At 46.4% G+C, this 27,032-nt stretch overlaps 3 protein-coding genes across 7 annotated transcripts in view; 2 read left to right on the top strand and 1 right to left on the bottom strand.

Annotated features, from left to right (window-relative positions):
• GPBP1L1 (GC-rich promoter binding protein 1 like 1) overlaps window positions 1–9,801 on the top strand; it is a 33,088-nt gene extending 23,287 nt beyond the window's left edge. Inside the window, exons 8-12 of the mRNA XM_054834062.1 lie at window positions 2,328–2,468; window positions 6,149–6,307; window positions 7,038–7,162; window positions 8,035–8,137; window positions 8,395–9,801. Of these exons, the coding sequence (XP_054690037.1) occupies window positions 2,328–2,468; window positions 6,149–6,307; window positions 7,038–7,162; window positions 8,035–8,137; window positions 8,395–8,541 (675 nt within the window). The 3' untranslated portion in view covers window positions 8,542–9,801. The remainder of the gene's footprint in view (window positions 1–2,327; window positions 2,469–6,148; window positions 6,308–7,037; window positions 7,163–8,034; window positions 8,138–8,394) is intronic.
• A 1,436-nt stretch (window positions 9,802–11,237) lies between these two features.
• CCDC17 (coiled-coil domain containing 17) lies at window positions 11,238–14,509 on the top strand. Of its 3 annotated transcripts, none has more exons than XM_054834063.1 (10): window positions 11,238–11,491; window positions 11,784–11,975; window positions 12,079–12,211; window positions 12,315–12,444; window positions 12,583–12,633; window positions 12,710–12,840; window positions 12,924–13,018; window positions 13,435–13,604; window positions 13,901–14,049; window positions 14,406–14,509. In XM_054834063.1, exons 1-10 carry the CDS (start codon window positions 11,306–11,308, stop codon window positions 14,495–14,497), a joined length of 1,329 nt encoding a protein of 442 aa, XP_054690038.1. In that variant the 5' UTR covers window positions 11,238–11,305; the 3' UTR covers window positions 14,498–14,509. The 3 variants fall into 3 exon arrangements, with proteins under 3 accessions (XP_054690038.1, XP_054690039.1, XP_054690040.1); XM_054834064.1 differs by having other exon boundaries at window positions 12,924–13,046; XM_054834065.1 differs by lacking the exon at window positions 13,901–14,049 and having other exon boundaries at window positions 12,924–13,046; window positions 14,406–14,496.
• Window positions 14,510–14,808: 299 nt separating this feature from the next.
• On the bottom strand, window positions 14,809–26,857 carry NASP (nuclear autoantigenic sperm protein). 3 transcript variants are annotated; one of them, XM_054834057.1, is made up of 15 exons: window positions 26,706–26,857; window positions 25,474–25,524; window positions 24,562–24,672; window positions 23,927–24,007; window positions 23,643–23,740; window positions 22,044–22,925; window positions 20,103–20,185; window positions 19,086–19,171; window positions 18,884–18,957; window positions 17,669–17,857; window positions 17,247–17,413; window positions 16,733–16,786; window positions 16,573–16,647; window positions 15,462–15,593; window positions 14,809–14,976 (listed from the first exon to the last, which is right to left on the bottom strand). In XM_054834057.1, the coding sequence occupies exons 1-15, from the start codon at window positions 26,765–26,767 to the stop codon at window positions 14,923–14,925; spliced, it is 2,199 nt and encodes a 732-aa protein (XP_054690032.1). In that variant the 5' UTR covers window positions 26,768–26,857; the 3' UTR covers window positions 14,809–14,922. The 3 variants fall into 3 exon arrangements, with proteins under 3 accessions (XP_054690032.1, XP_054690033.1, XP_054690034.1); XM_054834058.1 differs by having other exon boundaries at window positions 19,086–19,162; window positions 26,706–26,847; XM_054834059.1 differs by lacking the exon at window positions 15,462–15,593 and having other exon boundaries at window positions 26,706–26,847.
• Window positions 26,858–27,032: the final 175 nt, after the last annotated feature.

Genomic DNA, 27,032 nt, shown 5'->3' with positions numbered 1-27,032 from the left:
AACACAGTTGAGGCCAAGATCAGATTAGATTGTAACATCCTGCAATTTAGCTCTTAATTTAGTTAGGCCTTAAAGACAACCTGGAAAAGTAATGGGGTTTGTGCTATAATTCTTTTACTGAATGAACTACAGGAGTATTGAAAAACCACGTAGGTTTTTTTTGTTTCTTAGTTCTAGGCTTTATCTTGCCCATTTTTCCAGAGAATCTACTTGTGCAGATACCCTAGAAACTTTTCAGGATTGATAGTGAAAATATTTAAGAAGCTTAAGAAAATTATTAGCTGGGGGTGTCCAGATACTTTGAGGTCTAAAATTTATTAATAATGCTGGCTGCAACATTCCAACAAAATCTTCCCTGTGATTAGAGAGCTTAGTTTTACATAATTCAAAGATAAAAGGAAAATAGGAAAGATTAACAACTTTTTTTTGTAAGAAAGCAAGTTTAGAAATTCTTTCTTAAGTTTCTCCTAATTCAGACCAAATTCTGCCAACTACAGGGAAAATGCTGATGGTTAAAACGAGTATCAAATTGTCTGCTGGTGTCATCAACAGCACTTTTGTTAATGAACATGGCTATTAGCAAATCTAAAAGGTGGGAGATCAGCATATCCTTAGGCAGAAAAACTGTGTGTGTGATGCCTTTTTCAAAGGTACGGACATAAAGCAGCTATGGTAGGACGCATTATTCTGAAGACTCTAGAAAGCTGTACAGGAATTGTAGTGCATAAAGTAGCAGAGGGGTCAAAACATTCCTTTTGACAAAGTCAGCAGTATTGGAAAGCTGTCACAGGCAGACTGAATGAAAAATGTTTTTGTTAAGTTGTACCAAGTAGTATTGAAAGGAAGAGAACTGATGGCAGTGAAACAAGTGCGTTTTCTTGGCTAATTAAGATGGCTAATTGTTCACAGTCAAGCAGTCCATGAAGGTCATAATCTGCAAACGCTTCGTTTTGATACTCCTCTCTCGTTGTGCTTGAATCTAGCAGCCTCCCTAAGAAAGCAGTAGGGGTCTTTCTTTGAATTTGTCTAAGCTGCCCCTTGGTGGAAGCTGGGAGAACAACAATCAGCAGCCAAGAGCTGGGTATCTAAACAGTGCAACTGTCGGATCTGCGGAGAGAAACTTTTTGTCACAGTAATTCTACACCCTAATTTTGGTACCAGGCAATATTGCGCAGATCGGGTATCTTCTGGGTTTGAAGGGAATGTTTGGAATATGTGCTGTGAATGCCGAATAATCCGTTCAATAATACGGACTGCTCTCGTTTTTAGGTTGGAGTGGAAGAGTAATGCTGATGGCCTCACCTACTGATTTATTTATTTAAAAATGAATAAAATAGCCCAATGGAGAATGAGAACATACTGAAATAATGGCTTCTGCTGTCATTGCTTGCAGAATGCAACATCTGTTGCATCTCAGATTTAACTGAATCCCACTGGTGCATGAGTTATTTTGCTACTGAATTGAAGTTGGCTTCAGAAGTCTAATGGGTCAAAGGAACCAGTATGTTTTAATGCTCTGACAGGTGTATTTCTCGTGCTACTTGATACAAGTTTCCTGTTAGGATCCTTTTTGTAAAGACTGTCACTTCACAGTGTTTGTCCTTGGTTGATAAGAGAGGGTCAAGCTTAACATTCCAAGTAATAAAAACTTATCTTGAAGTCTTTGCTTGTCAGCCAAAGTGCCAGTGTATTTGGAGGGATACTGCAGAGAGTATGCAGAGCAAAACAGCAAGTGCTCATGCACTTTAATGAACTGGATGCATTTTTTTTTTGCTTTTTTTGTTTGTTTTTGTTGTTGTTGCTAAATCAGTGCAATGATGGACGCTTTCAGAACCGTGGAAAGAAATAATTTGCATTCTCAGCCTGCACGGAAATATTCCTTGATGTGCTTCTTCCTTGCACAGGGGAAGTTCCTGTCAAGTGATGCAAACCCTTTCTTTGTGGCATACAGTGTTCCCATATGAAATGTGAATTTAATTGGGATTTTTTACTTCCCATCTGTGGGTAGCTGTAAGATGCATTGCGTTACTCGGTGGTGATTCCAATTAATGAAGAGCAATGCTGGATTTTCTCTTTGAGCTCTAATGCTGTTTTACTGGAGGGTGGTGCCCATGAAGCAGAATTGTGTGTGGTTTGGGGAAAACAGGAGAAGATGGGGAAAAATAATGGGTGTCGAGATAAACTTGTTGAGACCGTTCTTGGAGAGGGAGGAAAAAAAATCTGTACAATAGCCAACATAGTTTGTTTATCTGTTTTACTACTTGCAACCAAGCCCTTCTTGTGCCTTACCATTTACTGTCCAGTATTTTGTGTTCTCTTCAATATAGCCAAGTCCGTGGAAAGCCAACAGAAGTGAACATAAACCAGGCTCGCTTTCCTCCAGCCGTGACTCTGCCTTTACCAGTCCAGTGTCTGTAACCAAACCAGCGGTACTGGCGAGTGGCTCAGTCCTCACCTCTCCCAAAGAGGTAAGGGGTTGGGTTTGGGGATTGGGTGGGAACTCTTATCACTATCACCTACTGTAACTTAAACATGATAAGGTCCTCTCTGTACATACCTACCTTTGCACCCTTGAAGAATGACTCATTTGTACATTCTTGGCACATTCTGTCACATCTCTGACACACTATAAAAAAAAAAGTGGTTTACCTGGATGTAAAGCCATTGGTGTTTGTCCAAATGTATTAGAATTTCCCTCCAAATATATAATAAAAAAGTACTAATGCTTTAAATAGTGTTGCATAACAAGACATGCATAGACTTGGTGTTATCAGAGTGCAGATACCAAGAACTGATGTGAACAGATAGGTAAACTGATTCCCATGCTATTCTTTAATACGGAAAAGAAGGGGAATTATGGTGATCTGCCTCGTTCCCTTTCTCTAGGAGAGCAACAGCACAAGCAGTGAGCTCTGAGAGGGTTGAGGGGGTTTAATGTGTGTATATGTGTCTTAAAAACAGACACTGTAGCTGAATTTTGGTGTTGGAAGGAGGCAAGGTGGAAACTGACTTACCTCCACTTTTGGTCTGAAGTATGGAGAGAACCTTGCATATAAATCTGTTAACATTGCAGCAGTAACTGTGACAAAACACGTTTTGGCCAGTATTTCTATGCATCACTTTATAGATTGTATACAAAATGCTGTTTTGGAGCTTGAAATTTCACAAAGCTTAATAGAAGTGTGACACTGAATAACTTTTTCTCCTCTGCTCCTGGGAATCAAAATTCAACAGGTTTGTGATCATATGTAAAAAGAATAAAAATAAAACAGACTGTGACAAGTGACCTATTCACATAATTTGAAATGACTGTGTTTGTGTTTCAGGTGTAACAGTGGTTTTTTTCCAGTTGTGCATTTGTCTTTTCCCTTTATGGATCTTAGTTCTAGAATAAGACTTTGTCATCTTTATGATTCTCTGCTTTGCAGGCTTTACTTTGCAATAGCCTGTATTTTTCTGTTTTAGCCACTGCTGAGTGTAAAAGCAGTCATTAAAAGCAATAGTTAACAAGCATGCACCTGCCACTCTGCCAAATAGATCTTACACTGTATCCCTCTCCCTTACCTTGCTTTTGTCTGTCCTCAGACCAAGTCCTTTGTGCTACTGACAGCCTTCCTTTTTGTGTAATGCACAGTGTGGACACCATTGCAGCATAAATATGTAAACTTAAATAGACTTTGACCTCCAGGTAGATACAGAGAAGGGAATTCACTTTATATTATACAGTAGTAATGCAAGTAGTCTCCATTACTTTATTTCCCACCCACCCCACCCCCCCAAGAAGGTCTTGCATGAAACTTAGTCAGCAAAGATGTCAGGTACTAATCTGACAGCAGGAGCAGGCAGCTGGGTTTTCCCTGGAACAAGCAGTACCTCCTTAATACTTCTTGTATTACCATCATCAATCAACTAAACAAAAAGAGCTTAAAAATTCCTCCCAAGTAAAACTGAACGCTTGCAATACATTTTTCTTTCACTCTGTTGGAGACGGGCAATATGAAAACACAGAACCATGGCCAGCAAATGCTCCTCAGGCCTATTACGAGCAATCTCTGCCTTTTATTTCTGAAATGGGGATAATGCCCCTCCTGCAGAAGTGTTGGAAGTAGCACCTTTAGTCATAAGAGAATACAGTGTGTTGACAACTAAAAGGGTGGCAGGTAGCACTGGCACCATGTCCCCACAAGCCAGTCTAAGATAACCACATTAAGATACAGTCTGAATTCTTAAAATTATACAGGATGACTTTTGTGTTAGAGTAGCTACCCCTGTTGAACAGACTAATACCTGAACAAATCTGAGATTATGCATACTGCCTTCATTTAAAAAAAAAAAAAATCTGAGATATGCCTTGATGTTTCAGTCAAAGGACTAAACCTACCTTTAAAGAAGATGTCAGAAAATGACTACTCGTACCCCTTTACATAACATTCTCTTTTAGGGTTACAAAGTCTTCTACAGAAAGTTATGTATAAAATCAGAATTAAGGTAAAATTTCATTCCCCTTCAGGACTCTGTTGTTTCTAAACCGTAGCTATAACTGTCTTCACCTAATGTGTAGAAATTAAGTTTTAGTACCTCAGCAGTTCTATATAGTGCCATTAAAACGACTATTTCTAGCAAAGCTCTCAAGTGCTTTAGCAGAGTATTCCAAATCACCAGAAGACATCTAATTTTTAGTCTGCTTTGTGGATTATTACCTTCTGTCACTGCAGTCAAACTAATTACCATGTTGAGAGCTTTAATTTCAGTCCTGTGCTAGCTTTTTATCCTAATCTTCACAGTCACTTGTTATGTCTGTTACAATTGCTGATTTGTTCCTTATTGTGTTGAATTAGGCAAAATGTGAAAAGGCTACCTGAGAAATGTTTACATGTAAGACGTTACTTTCAACATGCACTTCCCTGAAAGGTATTATTGCACACCAGTGTTTCATGTGCAACAGGCATTAGAAATATAAGCAGCAGTTGCTGCCTTGGTTTTGTTTTGCTAAATATTTTAGTTCCCTTGATCTTTGCTCAGAGCATTGTAGTACAATAAAAATACTTTGCAAAGGAGATTCATCTTGAAGTGCCTGAATTTGCAACCTTCATGCCCTAGTTTAAAAAAAGGAAGGGAGGTGGACAAAAACACTACAGGCTTTAGGAAATTTTATTCTGTCTTAATATTGAGAAAAAGGTCAAAGCAAGTAAGTGAAGGAAGAGTTTTGCATGCAAGATGCTAGTGTCAGGTATCCATATTAATGACTAAATTCCTCATTGTCGTAGAGTAGCTGGACACGAACTCCATATATGAGCAGAAGGTTAAGATATTGGGAACTTTCACATAATGTGTTCTTAGATTTCTTTTGTGCGTCCACTCAAAATGCTGGAACAGACTATATTGAAAGCTCATCTTAGCAACGGTTTTATTGGTGTGTCGTGGTTGGGGTACTGCTAACGTGCAAACTGTTCTGCCTTAGGCCTGGTTCACAGATTCAAGATAACTAAGAAAGCTTACACACTGTGGAACAGCATGGGACCTTGGGTTCAGGAATTGAGCTGAGCAGATTTCACACAGCGTCCAGGGTTGTCTGTGTCCAGCTACATGCTGACCCATCTGGGCTGTGGAGGCTGTGGCTGCCTATTTCACATCCAGTTCTGGTTAGTTAAGGATAAGACCGCTCCCTGAAAGGAGATTACCACTGTGTAGCTTATTTTCATGGTAAAGTCTGTCAGGATGGCTTAAGATGCAAATTTGAACTGAGCCTAATCTCCTTAATTTTTTAAATTTTTGTGGGCTGAGAGTCCTGCGTGAAGTGCTCTGCCTTAATATTCTGTTGCAGGCTCCAGCATTGCTTGAGAGCACTACGTTGCCAGGGAACAAAATAAACATCTTCATGGCCATATGTATTGACTCCTAGGGGAAGAAAAAATTAAGAATCAATAATGATAGGTGGGAGAACAACGTGCTGGTAAGGGAAGAAGTGAATATGCAACACCAATCAGTATTTTGGTGGGAGCTTGACATTAGGGGTTTTTTGAGGGGTCAGTAGCCAACTAAAGGACTGTGACGGGTGTTTGAAAGGTGTAAGCACAGACCCTGAAGAGGGCCCCGTCTTCACAGAAATACAGCTTGAAAGTCTCTATATTCTACATTCCTTGTCTAGAGTCCTTCCAGCACCACCCCTCCCATCGAGATCTGCTCTTCACGCTTGACGAAGCTGATGCGCCGTACCACTGATAAAAAGAGCGAATTCCTGAAGGCACTGAAAGATGATAGGAATGGGGAGATAACAGAGAACAGAGAATGTGACAAGCTGGATGATGTAAGTTCGCTGTCCTTACTGTATATACGATCGTTATGTATTTAAGGAGTTGGGTACTGAAAAAAAAAAAAGAGTAGTATGTGTAATTCAGGCTCTGGAGGAGGAGGGGAATGGCTCTACTGGTCTGGCACACGTGCCAGTGGAAGTAGTGCACAGCACTCTGATGAAGGGGGATCTGTAACATGATGAAATGCAAATGGGTAAGTAATAAATGAGGTGGAAGGGAAGATCACAGATTGTGAAGGTAATCTAGATTTTTTTCAAGGATTCTCCAAGAAGTGGAACAATACCATATTTTAACATCTTAATTTGTTTTCAAACTTCCTTGTCAAACTACATCCATAGAAAGTAGAATTCGGTGTTCGTGAAAGGTGTGGGACAGTGACTCAAGCCGCAGAGGCTTGGACCAGACCCCTCAGTGCGTAAGTCTGTGGCTTAATGTGTATGTAAAGGGCATCCGAAGGAGTATTTCATTCTTATAGTTTTCTTATTCTCGCTCTGAAGCTGCTGGTGATGGCTTTGTAATGCCAAGATTTACTCCCTTGACACAAAAGTGCTGTCCGCCAAATACCATTCATGTTGTGTTGCCTTCTCGCAGCCAGATGAAAGTTATTTTCAACCACTCTCAGTCCAGGCTCTGTAAAAAGGCTTTACTTCCAAAAGCAGAAGCTTGAACTTGGAACTGGTGCTGTCTGTGCGAGCACACTTTGATGCTTTTCTTTCCCTCTAGATGGAGAGCAACAGCACACCAGAACCAAAGGAAAACTGGGAAGAGAACTGCCATCAGAATGGCCTTTCTCTCCCTTTGCCGGAGGAGGGGGAAAACCTCTCTCATTCATTGGAAGCAGAACACAGGTGAGTAAATGGCAAAATAAAGTGTCTGGAGTAAAGCAGGGTGAGTCCTTGGACTGTGTGAGGAGAAAGAAACTATTTCCAAGACAGCTCTCTGGGAAGCAGCAGTAGCTTTGTGTGTACTGAGCAAGAGGTGTGTGGGCTTCACTACTTGCGCTGGACTGGGTGGAGTCTGACTGAAAGTAAAACAAGACGCTGATGACAGGTGAGCCAGGACTTTACCAAGGTCTGTAATTAAATTCCAGTGCTTCTCTAGTGCCACATCCCTGTGTGTTAATGCTGCCTAGATATTTACCTGCCCACAGGAGGAGTGAGCGCAAACCTAGTGTGATTCTGGTTAATTTACAAGCAGGTGTCCTAGATGGAATGATCTGAAGACTGAAGGTACACCCTCACAAGCACGCACCACTTTGCACTTAGAATACTCTTGTACTGCTTTAAAAACTGCAAAAGTGGAGGAGAGTTAAGAAAATATTTACCTAGTACCTCAGCTTGTATCTTGCTTCAGTGAGTAAGCAGTGTGTGAGCATCTGGTGTAAGCGGATAGTAAGTTTTAGGAGATTCCGAGCTGTGATACTGGTTTGATTGCCTCATGTCCTCCTTCGGTGCCTTTGGGTAGAATTTCAAATCCCTGCCTTGCTTTCCTTCTGCCAGACTAGTTATTTACCTGTTGTACAGGATGGCTGATGATTACGTATTTGTAAAAGCCATTGAAAAATGTTGGGTAAACATGAGGCATTGTTGAAGTGGTCTCTGATATAGAAGAGTCTCTGGTGAATTGGGAGCGAATTAGTACAAAACCTTGTGCTTCATGGACAAAATGTTCTCTCCTTTGCTTTAATTCTCATGCCCCTTTTATTTTCTCCACAAATCAGGTTATTGAAAGAAATGGGATGGCAGGAATATCCTGAAAACGATGAGAACTACCTTCCCCTCACGGAGGATGAGCTCAAAGAGTTCCAAATTAAATCAGAGCAGGTATGTGTAAGCTCTTGCCACTTGTGACTGTTCTTCTCCCTCTCCCTTCTCATGCACAAGTCTGCCGTGGTGTAATTAATTCTTAGGGATGTTCGAGAAGACAAAGAATTGAAGTGAGATTGTAGTGCAGTTGATGACTCTGCATTATCTGTGCAGAGCGCGTATACACTTGAATATATAATTTGTGTCCGCAGGTGGTTAGTGACAGTTACTCTCTGCGCTTTTGCTTGGTTTAAAACTTGCTTTCGTTCCTACAGCGAAGAAGAAATGGATTTGGGAAGAATGGATTTCTTCAGGGCCGCAGCTCCAGCCTGTTGTTCCACTGGAGAAGCACTTTTAAGACAAAGATTGAGGACTCAGACACAGAAACTAGTAGCAGCGAAACATCAGATGACGATGCCTGAAAGTGGGCACAAGAAAATTAAAATAAATAAAACCAACCCAATAAACTCAGTTCATAGTTCAACATGTGTTTGGGGTTGTATAAACTAAACAGAGTTTATTCTGTCTCCAGTCTGTTCAGTTTTTTCTTTTGTTGTTACTTCATGCACAAGGGAAATAATTGTATCCCAAAGAAGAGAGAAATTGGCTTCTTTAGCTTTTTCTTTTGGTTTTGCCCTAATGCTTAATAGAAGTTTGTGCAGCTAGCAAATTTTGACAAAAATCCCTTGTGGGGCAGTGCACAAGTTCAGTCTTGTAAGCAGGATACAAGTGGCTGACTGATCTTTGCAACAACAAGCTTCTAACAGTGCCGCCCGCATTACATAATGCTGTGCGGTAACCGTGTGCTAAAACAATCATTGTCAATGACAAAATGGCTATTGAAGTTCTAATTATGTTAAATTAATGCTAATAACATGAATTTTTTTATTTTATTTTATTTTTTTTTGGCGGCTCGGGGAGCTTCATCACTTAACCAGGCGTTTGTGGTTTTCTTTTTTTGGGTACAGCTGTAAAATATTTGGATATAGGAATTGTTTGTGTTCTTCTTCTTGCAGCCTTGATATTCAGGGTGGATTGTAAAATATAAATTTTTTGTGAGATTTCAAAGATTAAGATTATTTTGATAACATTATTTACAGATTTAAAAAAGTGACTATCACATTGAGTCTGTATGAGGGGGAAAAACTACTGCATCAAAAATAACTAACTTGGAATAAATATTTTGCATCAGTTTGCCAATTCTAATTGTCTTTCTTATATAAGAAAAGCTTTCCTCTAAAGGGACCTGCAACTTTGGGGGTTTAATAGCACTGGGGATAAATAGTTTCTTCTCCCGCTGTATTTTTTCCACTTGGCAAACATCGCTGCAGCGCTCAGACTGCAGGAGAGAAACTCTTCCTTTAAGAAGGGAGAGGGAGAACAATGGTGAGATGATAGCCTATGTTTGTTTGTTTGTTTTGGGTTTTTTTTTTTTTTTAAAGAAATGAAAGAAAATAATTCAAATTATCTTCCACTAAAGCAGTTTGCTTTTTTTTTTTCTCTCTGCTTCATACAAAGTCGTGAAGCTCGACTGGTCGGTGTCACTTGTTCCTAGTGCAATGCTGCTGTTTATGTTCACAACGTGGCAAGGGAATGTCTGAATCCAAAGCTGTTTTCATTGAAATCTTTTTTAAAAATTCATGAAAACATTTCTATTAGATTAAAAAGGATTTTACAAACAACTCAGTTGTGGCCTAAGCTATTTCAGTGTCTGTTTTAAGTTCAGCTTGTACACAAACATTTTGGATTGGAAAGTATTTGCATGGTTGTGCACTGTTTGCAAGTGGGTTGGATGGAATTGCACAGTGAGTGTGAAATCCTGGTCTCGGGGGGGGGGGGGGGTGGATTTCACCTGAGGTCATGCTTGGGTTTTTTTAATCTGCTCCTGGCCAACCAGGGAGGACAGAGGTGTAATAAAATTGTTTAGCTGTGAATCTGCATCTGGACTCGGGGGAGCACTCGGTGATGCGTGGTGTTACTCTGCTTTTGGTTCACACTGGCACTTGGACACTCAGCAGCGGGGTGAGGGGTGTTCATCGCTTCCAGCTGGAAGCTGGGCTCAAGTCACTGCGACTTCTGGGAATGCTGGGGGAAGCGCTCAGTCTGCTGTCACACATTTCACAGATCATCTAGTTCCTTTGGGGGGGACCTACCCCTTTGGTCCCATCAAATATGGCTTTTGTCTGGAAAAGTGTATCCATTTTTAAAAATTTTAACTTCCTACATCCATTTAAGTGAACAATTATGCAAATGGCTTTGTATTCTTGCAGAGAAATGGGGTAAGTTTAAAAGTCCTTCACTTCACATCCCTGCTGATAGCCACTGGTAATGGGAAACCAGATGGATAAACAATCCCTGACCGGAGTAAGGGACCTACCTGGGGGACAGCGAAGCCTGGTGGGGGTGTGCGTACCGAGAGCTCCTCCTCTTTCCTGCCAACCTTCCTTCAGCCCCCTGAGGGGGTGTGCATGGTCTGAACATCAGTGATGCTTTTTAAGGCGTAACAGTCTGCCTCTGGAGAGAACCGCTTTTGAGCAAATCCCCAGGAATCAAACTAGCTTTTTCCTGAGCAAATGATGGATTATCTGTCAATGGTGGCAAAGTGGGAGAGGGGCCGACAGCACCCTGAGAAGAGCCTGCGGATGCTCCTCACCGCGGGGTCAAGGATGGAAGGAGGGGAGCTCACTGTGGGAACAAGGGGGTCAGGCCGTGAGCAGTGGGCAGGGGGTGGAAGGAGAGGTGGCTCATGAGCTTGAAGGCTGCGGTGTGGGGGTGTGAGCTGCTGCAGGGAGCAGCAAGGCTGGGGGCAAGCGCTTTGTAACCACCAAAGGGGGGGAACGCTGCAGGGGTTGGGGGACCCCCTCACTGAGCATTGCCATGGGTGGGGCCTCCCCCAGTTTGCGTTCTGTGGGTAGCTCAGGTGGCCAAGCAACATTCCTTCCTCTTTCCAGTGCCCCCAGTAAACAGTGGGAATGGCCGAGGCTGTGGCCACCCTCCCTGCCCTCCCTCACCCGTCGCAGCATAGCAACAGCGATGCATTGCATTGCTTCAAACACCGCCGCCACCGCCGAGCAGGTCTGTGTGGGCTTCCCAGATCGTGCCGGGGGCAGAGGAGCCCCCATCCCCTGGCAGGGGCACCCCCAAGTGACGCCCCCCCCCCCCCCACTGTGCTTTCCAGGCAGCCCCATGCCGGGCACAGGGGCCTTTGCTTGCCCCTGCTGCCGCATGGCTTTCGGCTCCCAGCCGCTGCTGCGGGCGCACGAGGAGAAGCTGTGCCTGGGGACCCCGGTGACCGGCAGCTCTTCCCTTCCTGAGGGGAACCCCCCACCTGCGGAGGGGGCTCTGGGCACAGGGAGACCACAGGACACCTCGGTAGCACGGAGCTGGGTCTGGTGCAGGGCAGGTGGGGATGGGGCAGCCAGGGGGGACGGGCACAGGGATGGGTGCTGGGCTGCGACATGCCGCGGGTGAGGAAATGGGGCATCACAGCCACTGCAGCTGGATCCGACCTGCCCTGAACTGGGGGCACCCTTTGTCCTCCTGCCCTGCGCCACACAGGCAGCCCTCGGTGCTTATTTTGCCAAAGCCAGAAAAGTTGATATTATGAAGCAGGTTCCACCACCCACCCCCACCCCCCCCTTTCCTTCCCATTTGCCTCTGTGAGGTTGGGGTGTCCCAGCAGGGAGACCATGCTGAGCCACGCCATCTCCTCGTGCTTCCTGGGCTCCCACCAGCCGTGAGGGGACAGCGGGGGCCAGGGCGAGTGCGGGAGGCTCCCCTGGGGGACGTGCTCACCCCCCGTGAGAGGGCCCTGCTCCGCACGGCCGACCCCACTTCCAGGAGGCTGACGGCAGAGGTATGGCGAACCCCACACCCCTGGGGTGGGCACTGGCACCCCAATGGCTCCAGGTGGCTGGTGAGGGTCTGGCCCCTCCTGATGGCTGCAACCCCCTGAGCAGCAGGGAGAGCCCAACCAGCAGCCGGCCTCGCCGCGGGGGCACAGGCAGCAGCCACGGGAGCTGCTGGAGGCCCACGAGCGCCATGTGGCCGAAATCCGGGCCAGGACCCAGCAGCTGGAGCAGCAGAGAGAAGGCAGGTGCTGGGGTGATGGGGAGGCACCTGTGGGGTGCAGAACCCCCAGGAGTGGGGCTGTGGGGCTCATGCTGAGCCCCTGTGGGCCCTCACCATCCCGCAGGACTGTGCCGGCGGCTAGCGGCACTGGGGGGCAGGGCAGCTGCAACCCCCCACCCTGAACAGGAGGAACTGGAGCTGAGTTGGGGTCCAGCGGTGCTGCGGGATCATGTCGGACAGCTGTCACATGGAGGGTAAGCCCTGGTCGAGGCCCAAGAAGTGGGGGGGGTGGGGGGTGGGGGTGGGGGGTGGGGGGGAGTGGGGGGGGGGGTGTCTCAGCTCCTTGCCAACACCCACATACTCACCTCCTCATTTGCCTGTTTCCTCCCCAGGGCTGCTCTCACCCTCCTGCCTGCTGCCGGACCACTCACTGCTGAGGCCAGGTGAGGTTCTGTGGATGATCGCGGATCTGAGCGTCCTGCTGAGCCCCAGCAATGGCTGACACCAGGGCTGTGGCAGGGCACTGCGACAGTCCTACCTGCGGGCAGGCGGGCACCACCCGGCCATCCTGGCCCAGCTCCTCCACCTCCAGGTGGAGGCCACAGCACTGGAGACCAGAGCTGCAGGGACACACAGAGGCAGGAGGCCAGGTAAGCCCCCACCCCAGCCCAGACACCCCCCCCACCCCCAATCCCCACAGCCAGTGGCTGAGGCAGCCCCAGCTGTGTCACAGAACCCGCCAGTGCTGCTGCACCGGGCCTGGACGCAGCGCTGCTGGCCGTGGAGCTGGAGAATCGACGGCTGGAAGACGAGCTCCTGGCGCTGAAGGTCAGGAGGGAGAAGAGAGCTGATGCTGGTAGGTGACAGGTCCCAGGGACCGGGGCAGCCCCCACCTGCAGCACACAGCCCACCCAGTTATCTCTGGGGTTGCAACCCCTGGGCTGCCAATGGCTCATGCAAATACGTGCGGGGGGGGGGGTGCACATGTGTCTGCAACTGCACAGCCCAGCGTGGGGGTCTCTGCACGTGGGGAGACCTTGCACAGTGACAGCACTGAGGGGTGGACAATGTCCCCTTAGACACTGGGGAGAAACAGGGAGGGGAGAGTCACAGCAGCACCACCAATGGACAACCCCACCCCCCCCCCCGTGTCCCTGCGTGCTGGCCTGGTGGGCTGCCAGGGGAAGGGCTGCTGGGGGGGGGGGGGGCTGTAAATCCCGCGGTGAAGAATTTCCTTCCCCCAGGCTCGCGGGCAGCCCAACGGCATGCGGAGGAGCTGGCCCAGCTCCAGGCAGAGGTGGGGATGCTGCGATGCCATGCAGAGCAGAGAGGGCCGCAGCTGCCCCCCGCCATCCTCCCACCCCCTGTGGCCCCTCCACTCCCAGCCGCCCTGGCTGCACCAGAGCTTTTCATGGTAAGAAAGAGCCTCATCCCGGGCTATTTCCAGGTCTCCAGTGGTGAGGGGAGATGGGCTTGGGCTGCTGACCCACCCAGGACTATGAGTGTGGAGGTACAGGCTTGTGGAGGTGATTCAGGAGCTGCTGCCTTGGCCGCAGCTGAGGACACCGGAGCCCCATGGAGCCAGGGCAGGAGGCTCCTCCCCAGCGGGTGCCAAACCATGGACATCCAGTGCCACATGTGGCATGGGCTGCTGTCACAGGACCAGGCCGGGCTTCCCCTCCTGTTAACGCCACTTTTCTCCTTTCCCAGGAGCCTCCCAGGCCAGTGCTGGGGACAGGCAGCCCTGCAGCCTTTGGCCACCCCCACATCCCTTCCAGCCTCCCTCTCGCCCCCTTCATGGCCCTGGAGGACCCCCCTCCGGCTGGGGAGCCCCTGGCACAGCATAAACCTCCCAGAAGGTGAGCTCCCCATTAGCACCACCCCCACATCCCCTCACCAAGCTGGAGCAGGAAATCAGGGTTTTATTAACTACACATGTGATGAAGGGATGGCAAAATTGGTGTGTTCTGCATGTGTTGGGGCTTGGGACCAGCAGTGGAATTATCACTGGGCACCAGAGAGGCTCTGGGCATTTCAGCAGCAGGCAGGGAGGGGATAGGCAGCACCCAAAGCCAGCAGCCACCCAGCCCCAGGGCTCAGCCCGCCCCCCTCTAAGGCTGCTCCTCACCCAATACAGGGAGTTGTCTCATCCAGTTTACAGGGAGGGTTCGGGGACCAGCAGAGAGGCACAACCACCTTTTTCCCTTCCCCCAAGCCCTTTCTAGGGGAAGCCTCACAAGAAGTGACATAGTTCAGCCCCAAGGACCAGTAAAAGCCACAGCAAGATTTCCTCCACTAGATATTTAAATAAATTACTTCAGCCAGTTGCTCTTTGCTTCTTGGATTTCTTTCTCATCTATATCCACACACACACAGAGGTTCCTGAGCAGCCTCCCACACCCCTGGGCATACACTGAGAGGAGCAATCAGCCCCTGCTCAGCACAGGAAGAGCCAACGCTACAGCTCTTGTACCCCATGCCCTGCCCCAGGTCTGACCATGACATCCCCCCCACAAGGCTGCAGTGAGCATCATCCATCCATCCCTTCTTCCCCTCAGCCCCCACCCTCCTCCTGCTTCACCACTGAGCTTGTTAGAAGAGGATTAAGACAAGGACCATTTGCTTACAATCTTTATTGAAGTCATACAAAAGTTGCCAAAAAGTGAAAAAATACACTATATACAAAAACCATTTTCCTTGTAAGGAGAGGAGTGTCCAAGGTTAAAGAACTATCATACTGTGCTTTCAACTGCAGCCCCTGATTCTGCTTGTGGCCTTTTCTCTGTCTAAAAGAAAAGAAAAGGTTGTTTTTAAAAAAGAAGATACTGCCTTACAGCATCAATTCATACAGCAGTTCAAGGTTTCTGTAATTCAAAAGACTTAACTGACTACTTGTGTTTTGCTGGTCTTCAAGCCCAATATTACCCTAAAATATTGCCCTTAACAATTGTAGCCCAGGTGATCAGCATTCAAACCCAGGAACACTGAAGAGACTTTGGGAAGGGCCTTGTGCTGCAGCTCAGCCCAACTCCAACACCAGAACATGTTTCTGTCCCGCCCCACAAGTTCCAAGTCTCCACACCAGTGCCCTTCCAGCCCAGGGCCAGGCACAACGCACATCCTGCCGGGGGGAGTATTCCCCATCTCACCTGGGAAGCTTTGTGAAGACCAGCAGGCAATAAAACCAGCACACCTACCAGGCACAAACCCATGCCTGAACAGAGGGGAAGATAAAATAAGCACGGCACACACTCCTGCCTCAGCTGCCCACCTCCTCTTCCATTTTCTCTGCAACCTCATTTCCACTGGGGGCAGCATCACCACCACCACCATTGACAGCCGGCTCTGGTTTAGATTTCTTAGCTTCATTGTCTCCCTGTTGAGTCTCCTCCTCTGGTTTCCTCTGAGGACAAAATTGTTTAGTCTTCACTATGTTAAAATTAAAGTTTAAATATTTTTTAGAAAGTTAGCATCTAGATGTCATCACACATTATCTATTCAACCTCTACCTGCCAGGTTCAAGACAGATACCAAAGTGTTGGGATTTAACCAAAGCGCTGAAGCTTTGGTAGAGGTCTCAACCACAAAGGAGTTCCAGTAAGACCTTATTTAGGTGCTAGTACCTATAGAGCTGGATTATCCTTATAGTTTAGCAAGGAAACATGCAACTGCTGAGCCAGGTCAGTTGGGGGGTAGATTTAAGGCACCCATGACATTTACAGTCACCTGTGTGAAACAGGTCAGAGTTGCTCCAGGTAAACCTGAACTGAGAGGCTAGGAGGACACAGGCCAGGTTGTGCCACAGCAGCACACAAAATAAAAACTAAGATTCCATTATGGGATAATTTTAGTTATATTTGCAAACAGTTCAAGAGAAGACATATACCTTTAAAGGCACCTAGTGCTCAACACATTATCTCTTTAAGAGGCAGTTTATAATTTCTACCATTAGACTGGCTTTGCTGTTTATTAAGTCCAATTCTCCATTTCCACTTGGAAAGAGGGGAACCCAACTCAGCCTGGTTGCTGGCCCTTTTCTGAAGATCCATAGGCCACCCTGCTCTTTGAACAAGTGCCCTCCGTTGAGGACCTGTGCGGAGAACACCCACAGAAACTGCACAACTTAACTGGGAAGTTAAACCTGCGTGGGGCAGGCGGGGTGCGGAACCATCAAGAACTAATCTCCTGGAGGCTAGATGGTTCCCAGACTGATTGGCTCCCAGTGGAAAGGGGTTTCACACGCTATTTCTGGTTTTACAGTGTTTTTTTCCATGATAGAACTAAGTTAAGAAAAAAGCTTCAAGCCAAGAAATCCAATTATACAGAGCAAGCCAGTGGTACTTTAACAAACTCTTGGTTCAACTAGTGATTTCTGGACTCACCTTTTTCCGGACTAGGTGAGAGATGTCTGTAACACACTGAGACGCACCACCATCAGCTGCTTTTCTTACTGGAATCTATGACAAGACATTGACACATGAGTGACAGCAAACAGCAATCCTCGGAGCAGACAGGAATTGTCAACATCAATCTCTAACTTACTGTGGAAACAGAACCACTGTCTTCACTTTGGGCAAAGCCAGATGTAGTTCCAACCTTAAGAAAAAGCAGAAGAAAAAAAAGGTGGAATAAATTCTGGCCATCTATTCACACAAAACCATAGATGCTTGTTTAGAAAGGGACAGAAAACCCAGCTCCTTCATGTCTCAGCACTGGGCTCTGCTCCTACACTTACACAGGATGAACAGATGAAAGAGCTCAGAGTGATGCAACACTCTGGCCATTCTCACATTTGGCTGACTGATCATTCCCAACCCTGACACATTAAATTGCTATAGAAGCCTGTCAAATTCCAGTTCAGTTAGGAACAATTAATGACAGTGTATTTATTAATATCCTCTCTTTTAGCCATAAGCTGCCTCAGCTTCCTTCTCACAATCACAGCCCATATCATTTGTGAGCAACCACAAGCCCCTGATCTGTACGATTGGGTCTGAGCTCTTCAAGAATCACTAGAAGAACATTTGGTTAAAAGGAAACAGCAGGACACACTAACCAGAGTTGCTTTCAGTGCCAGCTCAGCTACTCTTGCACTCTTTTGAGACTCCTTTGAATCTTCTATCTTTTCTTTAATTTCAGGAAGCAGTCCCTTCAGTTCTTCAATCTCCTTCTCATCTTCAGGGGAGCCACTTTCCGCTGCCTTTATTCGTTCAGTAAGCATTGCTAGGATGAAACAGTTATCATGGCAAAAACCTCAAGACAAAGTAGCTGTTCAGTTATCAGTATTCACAGAGGCAACTGTCTGCTGACACAGTTTCAACACTTCCGATTATCAGTATAGCCCATTACCGGTTTCAGACTGGCAAACATTTGCACGGCAAGGTAACAAGCACATTTAACTACTTTCAGAGCAGTTAAAGTCCGCTTTGACTTGTGAAAGCCCCCAGTCACTAGAGGCAGTTTTAGAAATCCACTTACCCATTCTCTTGTCAATGACTTCTATGGATTTACCAAACTGCAAAACCGCCTCATCAAACTGGCTGTTGTAGTGGTACGCCAGCGCCAGCTGGTAGTGACTCTCAGCGAGCAGGCGGTCGTGAGCCTCCAGGTACTTCTGCTGCAGGGCCAGGCAGGCCTGAAACTCTTCTATAGCCTGCGTGTAGTTTTCTATAGGAGAAAAATAAGCATAGTTTGTTTGTTTGGATAGATGTAAGGTCTTTACAAGATCTAAACCCCTTATTCAGTTACTCTGTATTTTATTACACTATATAGTCTGAAAACAGAACCAACATTGAATACGGCAGCTGAGTTCAGTGACAGGCTGCTTTCCGATGACCAAGTGACACCACTCAGTCCAGCACTGCCTCCCCTCTTGGGAACACCATTCACAGCGTGTTCCTCTAGTTCTCCGTCCAGTTACACCACAGTAAACTAAGTGGCCAAGTCAAAGTCAGGCACACAAATTCTGCTTTTTTACCTGCTACCATGAACTGAGTGCAACTTGAACCTAGTCAAGCTTTCCACTGAAAATATTCTAGTGACAGAAAACACAACCCTCACTTTGTATCCCTTGTACAGAACCTGTGAGACTATTTCCAGTGCTTGCCATAGGGAAAGGTTACACTCTACTCTGATTTAACACGATTAAAACACATTTTTAAATGAAAAGCAGATAAGACACATTAGAAGGCATGAACCTGGGGCTTGCTTCCCACTCCCTTTTTCTGCTGCATAACACCAGGGTCTTTCCCAACCACATCGTACTATTTTGGAAAGTCTAAGGTGTCAGCCACTTATTTATCTGCAGTCTTTATGTTCTGGAAGTGGCACGGCACTGACACCTCCCAACGAGCTCAGCAACTCACTACTTCAATAAGGAAAGTCCCTCCCAGGTTTCCAAAAGTAACCAAACGTTGTCTATGAAGCCGAATACAAGGCTGGGTTTGATCTGGTAACTCGTTACTTATTACTCAAAGCTTTCTTTCGCTGTTCTGGAAAAGTACAGACTATCCTGTTTAAGGCACTGACTTGTTAATTCATTGATTCCAAAGCTTTTCACACAGCTGCACTATTTTAAAATAGACTTTGTGTAATTACAAGTCTTAACTCACCCCTCCACATTTTTAATGACAAAATAAAGTGTGACAGAAAGTGGAACTGAACAGTTTGTACATAGGAATTAATATTACTTACCAGATTCAATGCTAACTTCTCCTAGCTTTAGATGAGCTTGAGCCGCATGGAGTTGAGCTTCTTTTGTTTCTTGTCTAAATCAAAAAAAGTAGTTTTCAAATCCTGATGAGAACACTCCACATTTGATAACTGCTTACAGCACCACCCAGTTTCCAACGAGTTTCTCTAGCACATATCCAAATTAGAGGACTTAAGCCTTTACCTCTTGTAGATGACTTTTGCTAACTCCAGCATGTCCCAGGCTAGCTCAAGATTTCCAATTTCATCCTCCTCACTTTCCTGTAAAGACTAGAAATGCATTAAAGATGGATGTGATGTATGTGATATGTAACCAAGTCACTTCAAAAACAACACTATGTTTCTAAGCAGTGCTGTCAAAGAATAAATTTCTTTAAGAGGTAAATTAGTTTACCACTGGATGGAGAAAAAGAACATGCAGAAGAGATTATTGCATCAGCTGAGACTTTGTCTACAGTGACGATGTTTAAGTGAAACATAAGCTTACATTCTTAGTTGATATGGCTGTAATTTTTTTCCAGAAATAAGAGGACACCAAGGACCAATATTATCTTAAGAATGATATTTTGTTTAAGGTGCTATTAAGATGAACCAAAAACTAAAGGTGTTTATATTCCTTTTTAAGTGAGCTTTTGAACTCCATTAGAGTAGTCAGAGAGATACCCTATTCAGGACTAGAGCATGCTTAGTACCACACTAACAGGCTTCAGATTTTCCCAGGTGTATGGACTGCTACATCAAGGTAACACCTCAGATTTAAGCAGTGCGACACTTCCTACCCTAATCATGGCTTATTGGACTGGGCACATTCAACATATTTAGTGAGACACAACAATAAAACAAGCAGAGAATAAACTGTCACAACTAACTTCCATGACAAGCTAAAGCAGCCCTCCCTGCTGAAGCCCACCTGCCCCTACATTCACCAGGCTGTATTACTCATCAATAAATTGCAAGCATTTGTTTCAGCATAGCTAAACAAGCCCAAGCTCACATACAGAGCTAAGCAATAATCTACAATGCTGACTATGCATAATGCTGTCCCTTCCTTAGGCAATACTTGTTCCCCAAGAAAAATAGTTTCCCATACAGGACTAAACGAAATACAAGTGAGCTTTCATAAACTTAAAGACATTAACGTGACATGTAGACAAATGCTAACTCTTCCATGAGCACCGATATCAGAGCTCAGCAATCTCACCTTGTCTTCCACTGTCAATTCATTCTCCTTATCATCTTCAGCTTTATCATTTTCTTTATCTTCCTCTTCAGATTCTTCTGTTTCTACAAGGAAAGTAGATTAATGAGAACACTTCTTACTATGTTTGCTTCACATGGAGTCAGGCAGAATCTATTATATCCAGCCCTTATCCTTCCAGTGACAGGTTAGACATGTGATGCAAGAACACAGACACATTAAATTCTCAGCAGCAGCAGCCATCTTGCTGAAAGTGTTAGGCACTGGGGACTAAGGTAGTTCCAGGCTACTTTAGTCCTTATTTTAAGTTTAATTTCATACTACCTAGAATGGAAACTTACCTAGAATTCAGTTCTCACAAATGCATTGTGAACTCCCACTGAAGCCATGGGATCGTGAGCAGCCCTGGAGGTACTGGCCAGTTGCTGGACTTCATGCTACAGATAACAAGCATTTTCAGCAAGATAGCTGCCAAGCTGTGTACAAATAAGACTCTTTCTGAATTCGTGTTCCTCGTGTCAGGCATTTAAGTGGCAATGTCATTAATGAACCTACTACTGTGTAGCACTGATTTGACTTCTAATGCTGTGTAGGAGTGGTGCATAATCTATTCTACCAGTAGAAACCATTTTGGGAAAACCTGCAGTGAAGGAGTATGGCTAGCAGCTTTAGAGCATTGCTTGACTTGCGTGAAGTTGGACACTAGTTCCTATATCATGACCACTAATTTCAGAATAACAGGAGCTTGATGGGGTGGAGACGAGAGAACCCGTGAGCTCGTTAGTCTAACTCCCAAGAAGCACACACCTACCACCAAGAGGGCCAAACCTGTAAGCATGAGGACAGCTTGATGAAAGGTAAGACAGAAGAGATGTTAGGGAGCTGAAGTCCATTTTAAATAGTGCGAGGAGTCTGGAATGACCAGGCACCAGACCAGGATGTTCAAGCATGTCCTCACACCACCAGACTTGGAACAAAAGGAAGTGGGTATGCATACATAAGCAGCCTTTCACAGGATGAAGAGTTGGTAACTCCTCTTAGTTTATGTTCAGTCATGCTCTGTCCAGACAGACACCTTGTTAGGCAGCTGCTTCACCACAGTGTTCACTGCACTCAGCAGTGCAAATCCTTTCAGTGTCCAGAACTATTTAGTCTGAGCATTTGTCCCTCCTAAAATAAAGCTCCTTCTGTGCAGCTGAGCTACGGACAAGCAAAGTTTCAATTATCAGCTCATCAATTAACTTGTGCAATAAAAAGCACTGGCCTACTAAGACCATGCAAGTACTGCTTCAAAGTGTACACATTTTACCAGGTTACTTTAACATAATCCTGAAAACATCAATAATGAAGCAGGGAAGCAGAACAGCAGAAAAAGCTAGATAGCTCAAAGACTGTACTAGATAGTAGTAACAAGCTTTAAGGTTCCAAGGCAAATTAAGTTTAGATCTGCCAACCAAATTCTCACTTGAAGTTACTACCAGAAAGACTCAAATGAAGAGTTCCTTCCCTCCCCCACCAAAAGTTACTGTTTTGTTATGTACTCAGCTGTTCTTATTTTTCTGCTCCACTGTTTTAAAATAAAATATGGTTATAACCAGAGGCAACTTGTGCTTCAAGTTACTTGAAGGTTAGTGCAATAAACCCAGACGCATGCAAGTGAACATCCATTCAGTATTCTCCACCAGCCTAGCCGTTACTTACACATTTCACAGGGCTGTAAGTTTGCTTTCAAGTAAGATCTGCTTTGCAGTTAGTTAAGCGTTAGTCTAGAGAAACTGAGACTATTCACTATTCCTTGAAACTTTACTTGGTTGTTAAATACTTCAAGAGCCCCTTCCTTATTCTAAGGCAAACAGAAAATTCTGAATGGAACACTTTTTACCCATTGTTAGCCAAATCCATCAAGTCATCCACCCACAAGTACTTTTCTCCTCTCACTGTTACCTTCTCCCTCTTCCATCAGGTCATCTTTCTCTTCTTTTTCTACCTTAGCACCTTCACCCTCTTCCATCAGGTCATCTTTCTTTTCCTCTTTCTCTACCTTAGCAGCTACTTCAGCCTTTTCTTCCATGTCATTAGATGGCTCTTTGCCCTCTGTGGGCACAGGTTCCTTTGAGGACTCTGTCTCTGGTTTCTCTTCTGTAGCTGTCTCTACCATCTCTTGTTTCTCCTCCACCTTCTGTTCAGCTGCCTCTGCCTCCCCTTCACCAGCTTCTTTCTGCTCCACAGCGACTGCTGCCTGCACTTCTGCTGCTGTCACTTCCTGTGCTACTGCCTTTTCTTCCACAGCTGCCTCTGCCTGCCCTTCTACAGTCTCTCCCTTTTCCACAGCTGGCTCTTTTTCTGTTGCTTCTGCTGTCTGGTCTCCCACATCTCCCTTCTCTTCCACAGCCACTTCGCCAACTTTAGCCTCTTCCACAGCTGCCTTTGCCTCCTTGTCAGACACTTCTGTTGTTCTCCCCTTCTCCTCAGTTGCCTCTGCTACCTTGTCTTCAGGCACCATCTTCTGCTCTTTTTCTACTACCTTCTCTTCCACAGCTGCCTCCTCTTTCACAGCCTCCTTTTCCACAGCTACCTGCTGCTTCTGCTCTTCTGAAGTTACTTCTTTTTCCACGGAAGCCTCTGTCTTCTCTTCAACCTTTATCATCTCCTTGTCAGCAACTGCTTCTTCTGTTGGTTTTTCTTCTGTGATCTCTTTCATTTCAACATCCTCCTCTTTGATTTCCTTCTCAGTTAGTACTGGAGACTCTTCTGTAGACTTTTTGGCCTCTTCTTTTTCCCCCATGGCGTTATATACCTGTTCTCTCAACTCCTCCCTTGCTTCTTCTACATGATTGAGGAAGCATAAACATTTCTTCGAGTTTAGTGATAAATACATTAATGGGCACTGACAATACCACCCTCAGACCCTCCAGTGTTGGTTTGTCATCAAGTTAGACGACATTCCTAAAAGCTCCATTTTCAAAGTACAAGGAATTAGGACGCAACCAACATAGTAACTTGAACTAAGTAAATCCCTTCCCCTTCCCAGGCTGCATTATTGCAAGCGGCCGCTCAAGCAGTGTGCAGTTTTGCATGCTAGCGTTTTTAGTCACAGCTATGCAAGAGGTGCCAGTGTTTTGTCTGGATTGACAGGAGTTCCTGTATTATCTCCAGCAGAAGGTAGTATAAAATAGTTACAGAACACAGACTTTTTACAGAGACTCTGACCTACCCTAGCACACACACTGTACTGCTACAAGGTTACAATGCAGTTGGAGTTGACTGTGAAGCTTAGGAAAGCAAGTCTGAATGCAGTGTTTCAGGACACAGATACCTGGTGACCCTTTACACATGCTTTCAGTGACCAATTCCTTGCAGAAGTTTTAGAGGTTTTGTTCAATCTTTAAGCAAGATTAGAAGAACAAAAAAAAGTCCACTCAGGCTGCTAAATTTTGACAGAATGATTCAGGCTACCTCAGATACCAATGGATTGAATTTGGATCATTTAGATGAGAAAACACAGCTCGATGCTTCCACGACACGGCAGACAGCTTTACATACCATCAACAGTTGGTAACACAGAATCATTTTCAGCTTTTTCTCCTTCCTCTTCAACCTGCACCCCTTCCAAGGCATTTCCCAGTACACCATTTTCCATTCTAAAGGGAACAAAAGTTTGTTGCATTTGGAATAACATCATTTTAACTGCACAAACTGCAATGCCATGGCTCTTCCCACCCAGAGCAACCCAGCACATATGAAGTTCTAGTGTAAACCTGTCTGTATGAGAGTGAAATCCTATTACACCAGGCAGACTCTTGATAAGTGAGAAACTGTTAGCATACCTTGCCAACTCCAGGAGAGATTTTCCATAGTAAAAAAAAGCTTCTGCACACTCATCCGCTGTCTCACCATATTTTTTACCCCTACAAAAGTAACAGATAATTACTACTTTAGATTTTGATACGTGAACTTGAAAGCTAAAAATTCCCAGACAGGAAGAATCAGTTTCTTAGTTCATCTCCCATTGTTTCAAACCAAAAAAGGATGCCCCTCTCGCTTCACTGTAAGTGGCTTCATAATCATTCAGCAAAGCAAATTAATCCAAAACCCAAAGAAGTATCACCCTCAAAGACTGATCAAGGCTAGCAACAAAGTTACTACTTACACTATCCCATTATTTTCCAATTAATAGACTACATCAGAACCATACACTGCAAAATAAAATATGAAATCCCTTTTCCTCCTTAGGGAGCTGCACTAGCAATTACTATCACAAAAGCAGTGTAAATTGCAACCAACTACAGTATTGTTCAATAGTTGAGTTAAAGTTAAGTACATCATACTCTCCTTGGTGGCATTATAAATACAGTAGCATATACAAGCTAAAAAAACCTTTATCTTTCTCATAAAAGCCACATCAGTATAGTCAAGCTGAAAACTAAGCCCTACAAAATATGCAAAACGCTCCATTACTCACAGTAAGCTTGCAGCTTCCTGGAAGGCATTAACAGCAGCTGGAATATTTCCCATTACCAAGTGTTTCTGTCCTAAACCCAATAGTTTCTTCGATTCTCCATCCACATCCATACTGGGGAGGGGGGAGGAAACATCAAATACAGGATTGTTAGTTTCCATAGTAATCAGAAAGTTTAGCGTCAGAAAAATTAGTATCTGGTTTTCAAAACCTAGTCAGCTTTATAAAAGACTGAGTTGCACACATCACACTGGCTGGCACTACCAGGGTGGGGGGGTTGTTTGGTTTTGTTTAAGTCTGGACCAACTTTTAATTCTAATGACCAAGGGCAGACAGGTTCATTTCAACCACCTTCTGCAAGAAGCAAGTATCAGAATCTGATATACACTTTAATACAACACCAAGTACTGTACAGACTCTGATACTAGCTAAACCAAGAGAAACAATAAACTCAAGTTATGACTTGTCATAGCAAAAAAAGCACGATGCATCTGAAAAGAATAACTGATGCAAGTCTCAGTTCAGTTCAGTGCACCTCACACAGCTCCCTTTCCAGAGGGCCCATCCATCCGAGTCCAGTATCTTGGACTGGGACAAGAAGAGCTGCCCACAGAGGAGTACTACTACTCACTAGTCACATACTTGTACCTCCTCAATGCTTCCCCTGCACTTACTAACTCATAGATTAAGAGCTTCCTAAACCACAGCTGGTATTTGTGTATTTATTAGTGCTTGAAAGAGTTTTGTTGCACCAGATTTGTGCAGACTACTGGTGGACGCAAATTGTCACCATCTACAACATCCACATCTGTTCAAGCCTAACCACCTATCTGAAGGGCAACCTCATTTTGTATCACTCACTAACCCCTGCATTTCTCCTTCTTTAGTAACTGACAACTCCGACCCGCATCTCACCTGTCTGTCTTGTCTGTGGATGTGGAAGGAGCTGCCAATTCCTCTTCCATCCTGCAAACAAAATATTGAATAAGTGTTTATAACAGGCCACCCATTTCATGGCAGGAAATGAGCTCGGAGGTGCGAAACCACAGTGAGGAGCGGTGCTTGCTTTCAGGCGTTCAGCCATCTAGAGCGAGCTCGCACGCTTGTTCACTCTGCAGGCTGTCTTTTGGAGACACCTATGAGTTTCAGCTTTGTTTATTGTTTGAGTAAGAGACTGACTCATTAGGAAAGCAGACACTTTCACATCCAGTTTATATCAAACTAAGCCTGGCCAACAGGTCTGCTGTCTGAAAGCCAGGACTACTCACACCGGCCAGCCTGAGCCACTGACACACAAGCACCTTGCGGCTCAGTTATCCCCACACGCACCCGCAGCACGGAACAAGCCGCGAAGCCGAGAGTTGGGTGTTTTACCCCGCGTTTCCAGTTAGAAAAGTGGGGATGTGCCCGAGGCGCCCGCCCGCGGGGGCTGGTCACGGCCACCCGCCGGGCAGCCTCCCCTCAGCCTCCCCCGCAGAGGGGCAGCGGCGGGGCCGGGTGCTGGCAGGACAGCCGCCGCACAGCTGACGGCCACCAGCTGACGGCCGCCGCGGCCCTCCGGGACCGGCAGAGAGAGGCCGGGGGCGGCGTTGCGGAGCTCCCCGGGCGGAACAAAGGCCGAGCGAGGCGGGCAGCGGCCTCGGCCCCCCCGCCCCTCACAGACAATGGGCGCCTTTCCCGCCTTCCCCCCAGCCCCGCCCCCCGCCATTGGCGCCAAACCCCGACGGCGGCTCCTCACGGGCTGGCGGCCTAGCGTCACGTGACGCCACAGGAACACCCCACCCCCCCCACCGCTCCCCCTCCCCCCACGGGCAGGTTCCGCGGCGTCGGCTGCCCCCAACAAAGATGGCAGCAGCCTCGCAGGGGTCACGTGGTGGCTCCGCGCGAGCCGAGCGGGCCCAGCTGGCGCTGGAGGAGCGGGGCGGCACGTACCACCGGCGGGGTGGGGGGGCAATAAAGTAGGGGCAGGCGCTCGAGCCCGATCAGCGCCCCCAGCCCTTCCCCCCCCACCAAAGGAAAGCTTGCCCGCCACCCTCTACCCCCCCCCTCAGGTCACCCCACAGCGCAAAAGCGGCCCCCCTCTCCCCTACTGCCCCCCCTCCCCGACACGAACACACTGTGACCAGAAACGGCCCGCCCGGGCCTACCTTGTCGGGGAGGCCGGCGCGGGCTCAACGCAGGGGGGAGTGGCGACGGCCGAAGATTGCATAGAAGCTGCTGGAGACAGGGGCGGCGGCGGCAGAGTGCAGACCCCTACCCCTCCGGCTGCCTATATACCCCCGAGGACACGCCCCGGCCCGCCTCGCGGCGCGCGCACGCCGCAGGGGGACTACCGCTCCCGGCATGCCCCGCGCCCGCCCTCCGCGGGACGCTCGGGGCGCCGCCGCGCGGAGCCTGCTGGGAAGTGTAGTCCCGGGAGGGAGAAGCCGCCGCGGGGCCGCGCGGCCCGCTGGGAAGTGTAGTGCTGGGCGAGG

This window comes from Grus americana, chromosome 8 (genome assembly GCF_028858705.1).
Source record: "Grus americana isolate bGruAme1 chromosome 8, bGruAme1.mat, whole genome shotgun sequence".
Lineage (NCBI taxonomy): Eukaryota > Metazoa > Chordata > Aves > Gruiformes > Gruidae > Grus > Grus americana.
This window is presented reverse-complemented; position numbering and strand designations above follow the sequence as displayed.

What these genes read in the sequence shown, in the direction of transcription:
- NASP (XM_054834057.1), bottom strand. Translation starts at nt 26,767, where the DNA reads ATGCAATCTTCGGCCGTCGCCACTCCCCCCTGCGTTGAGCCCGCGCCG. An exon ending in ACAGTGGTTCTGTTTCCACA is followed by an intron (nt 16,648 to 16,732) that starts GTAAGTTAGAGA and finishes GTCTTGTCATAG; the next exon opens with ATTCCAGTAAGAAAAGCAGC. An exon ending in CTCACCTAGTCCGGAAAAAG is followed by an intron (nt 15,594 to 16,572) that starts GTGAGTCCAGAA and finishes TTTTGTCCTCAG; the next exon opens with AGGAAACCAGAGGAGGAGAC.
- CCDC17 (XM_054834063.1), top strand. Translation starts at nt 11,306, where the DNA reads ATGCCGGGCACAGGGGCCTTTGCTTGCCCCTGCTGCCGCATGGCTTTC. An exon ending in CCAGGAGGCTGACGGCAGAG is followed by an intron (nt 11,976 to 12,078) that starts GTATGGCGAACC and finishes CCCCCTGAGCAG; the next exon opens with CAGGGAGAGCCCAACCAGCA. An exon ending in GCTGGAGCAGCAGAGAGAAG is followed by an intron (nt 12,212 to 12,314) that starts GCAGGTGCTGGG and finishes ACCATCCCGCAG; the next exon opens with GACTGTGCCGGCGGCTAGCG.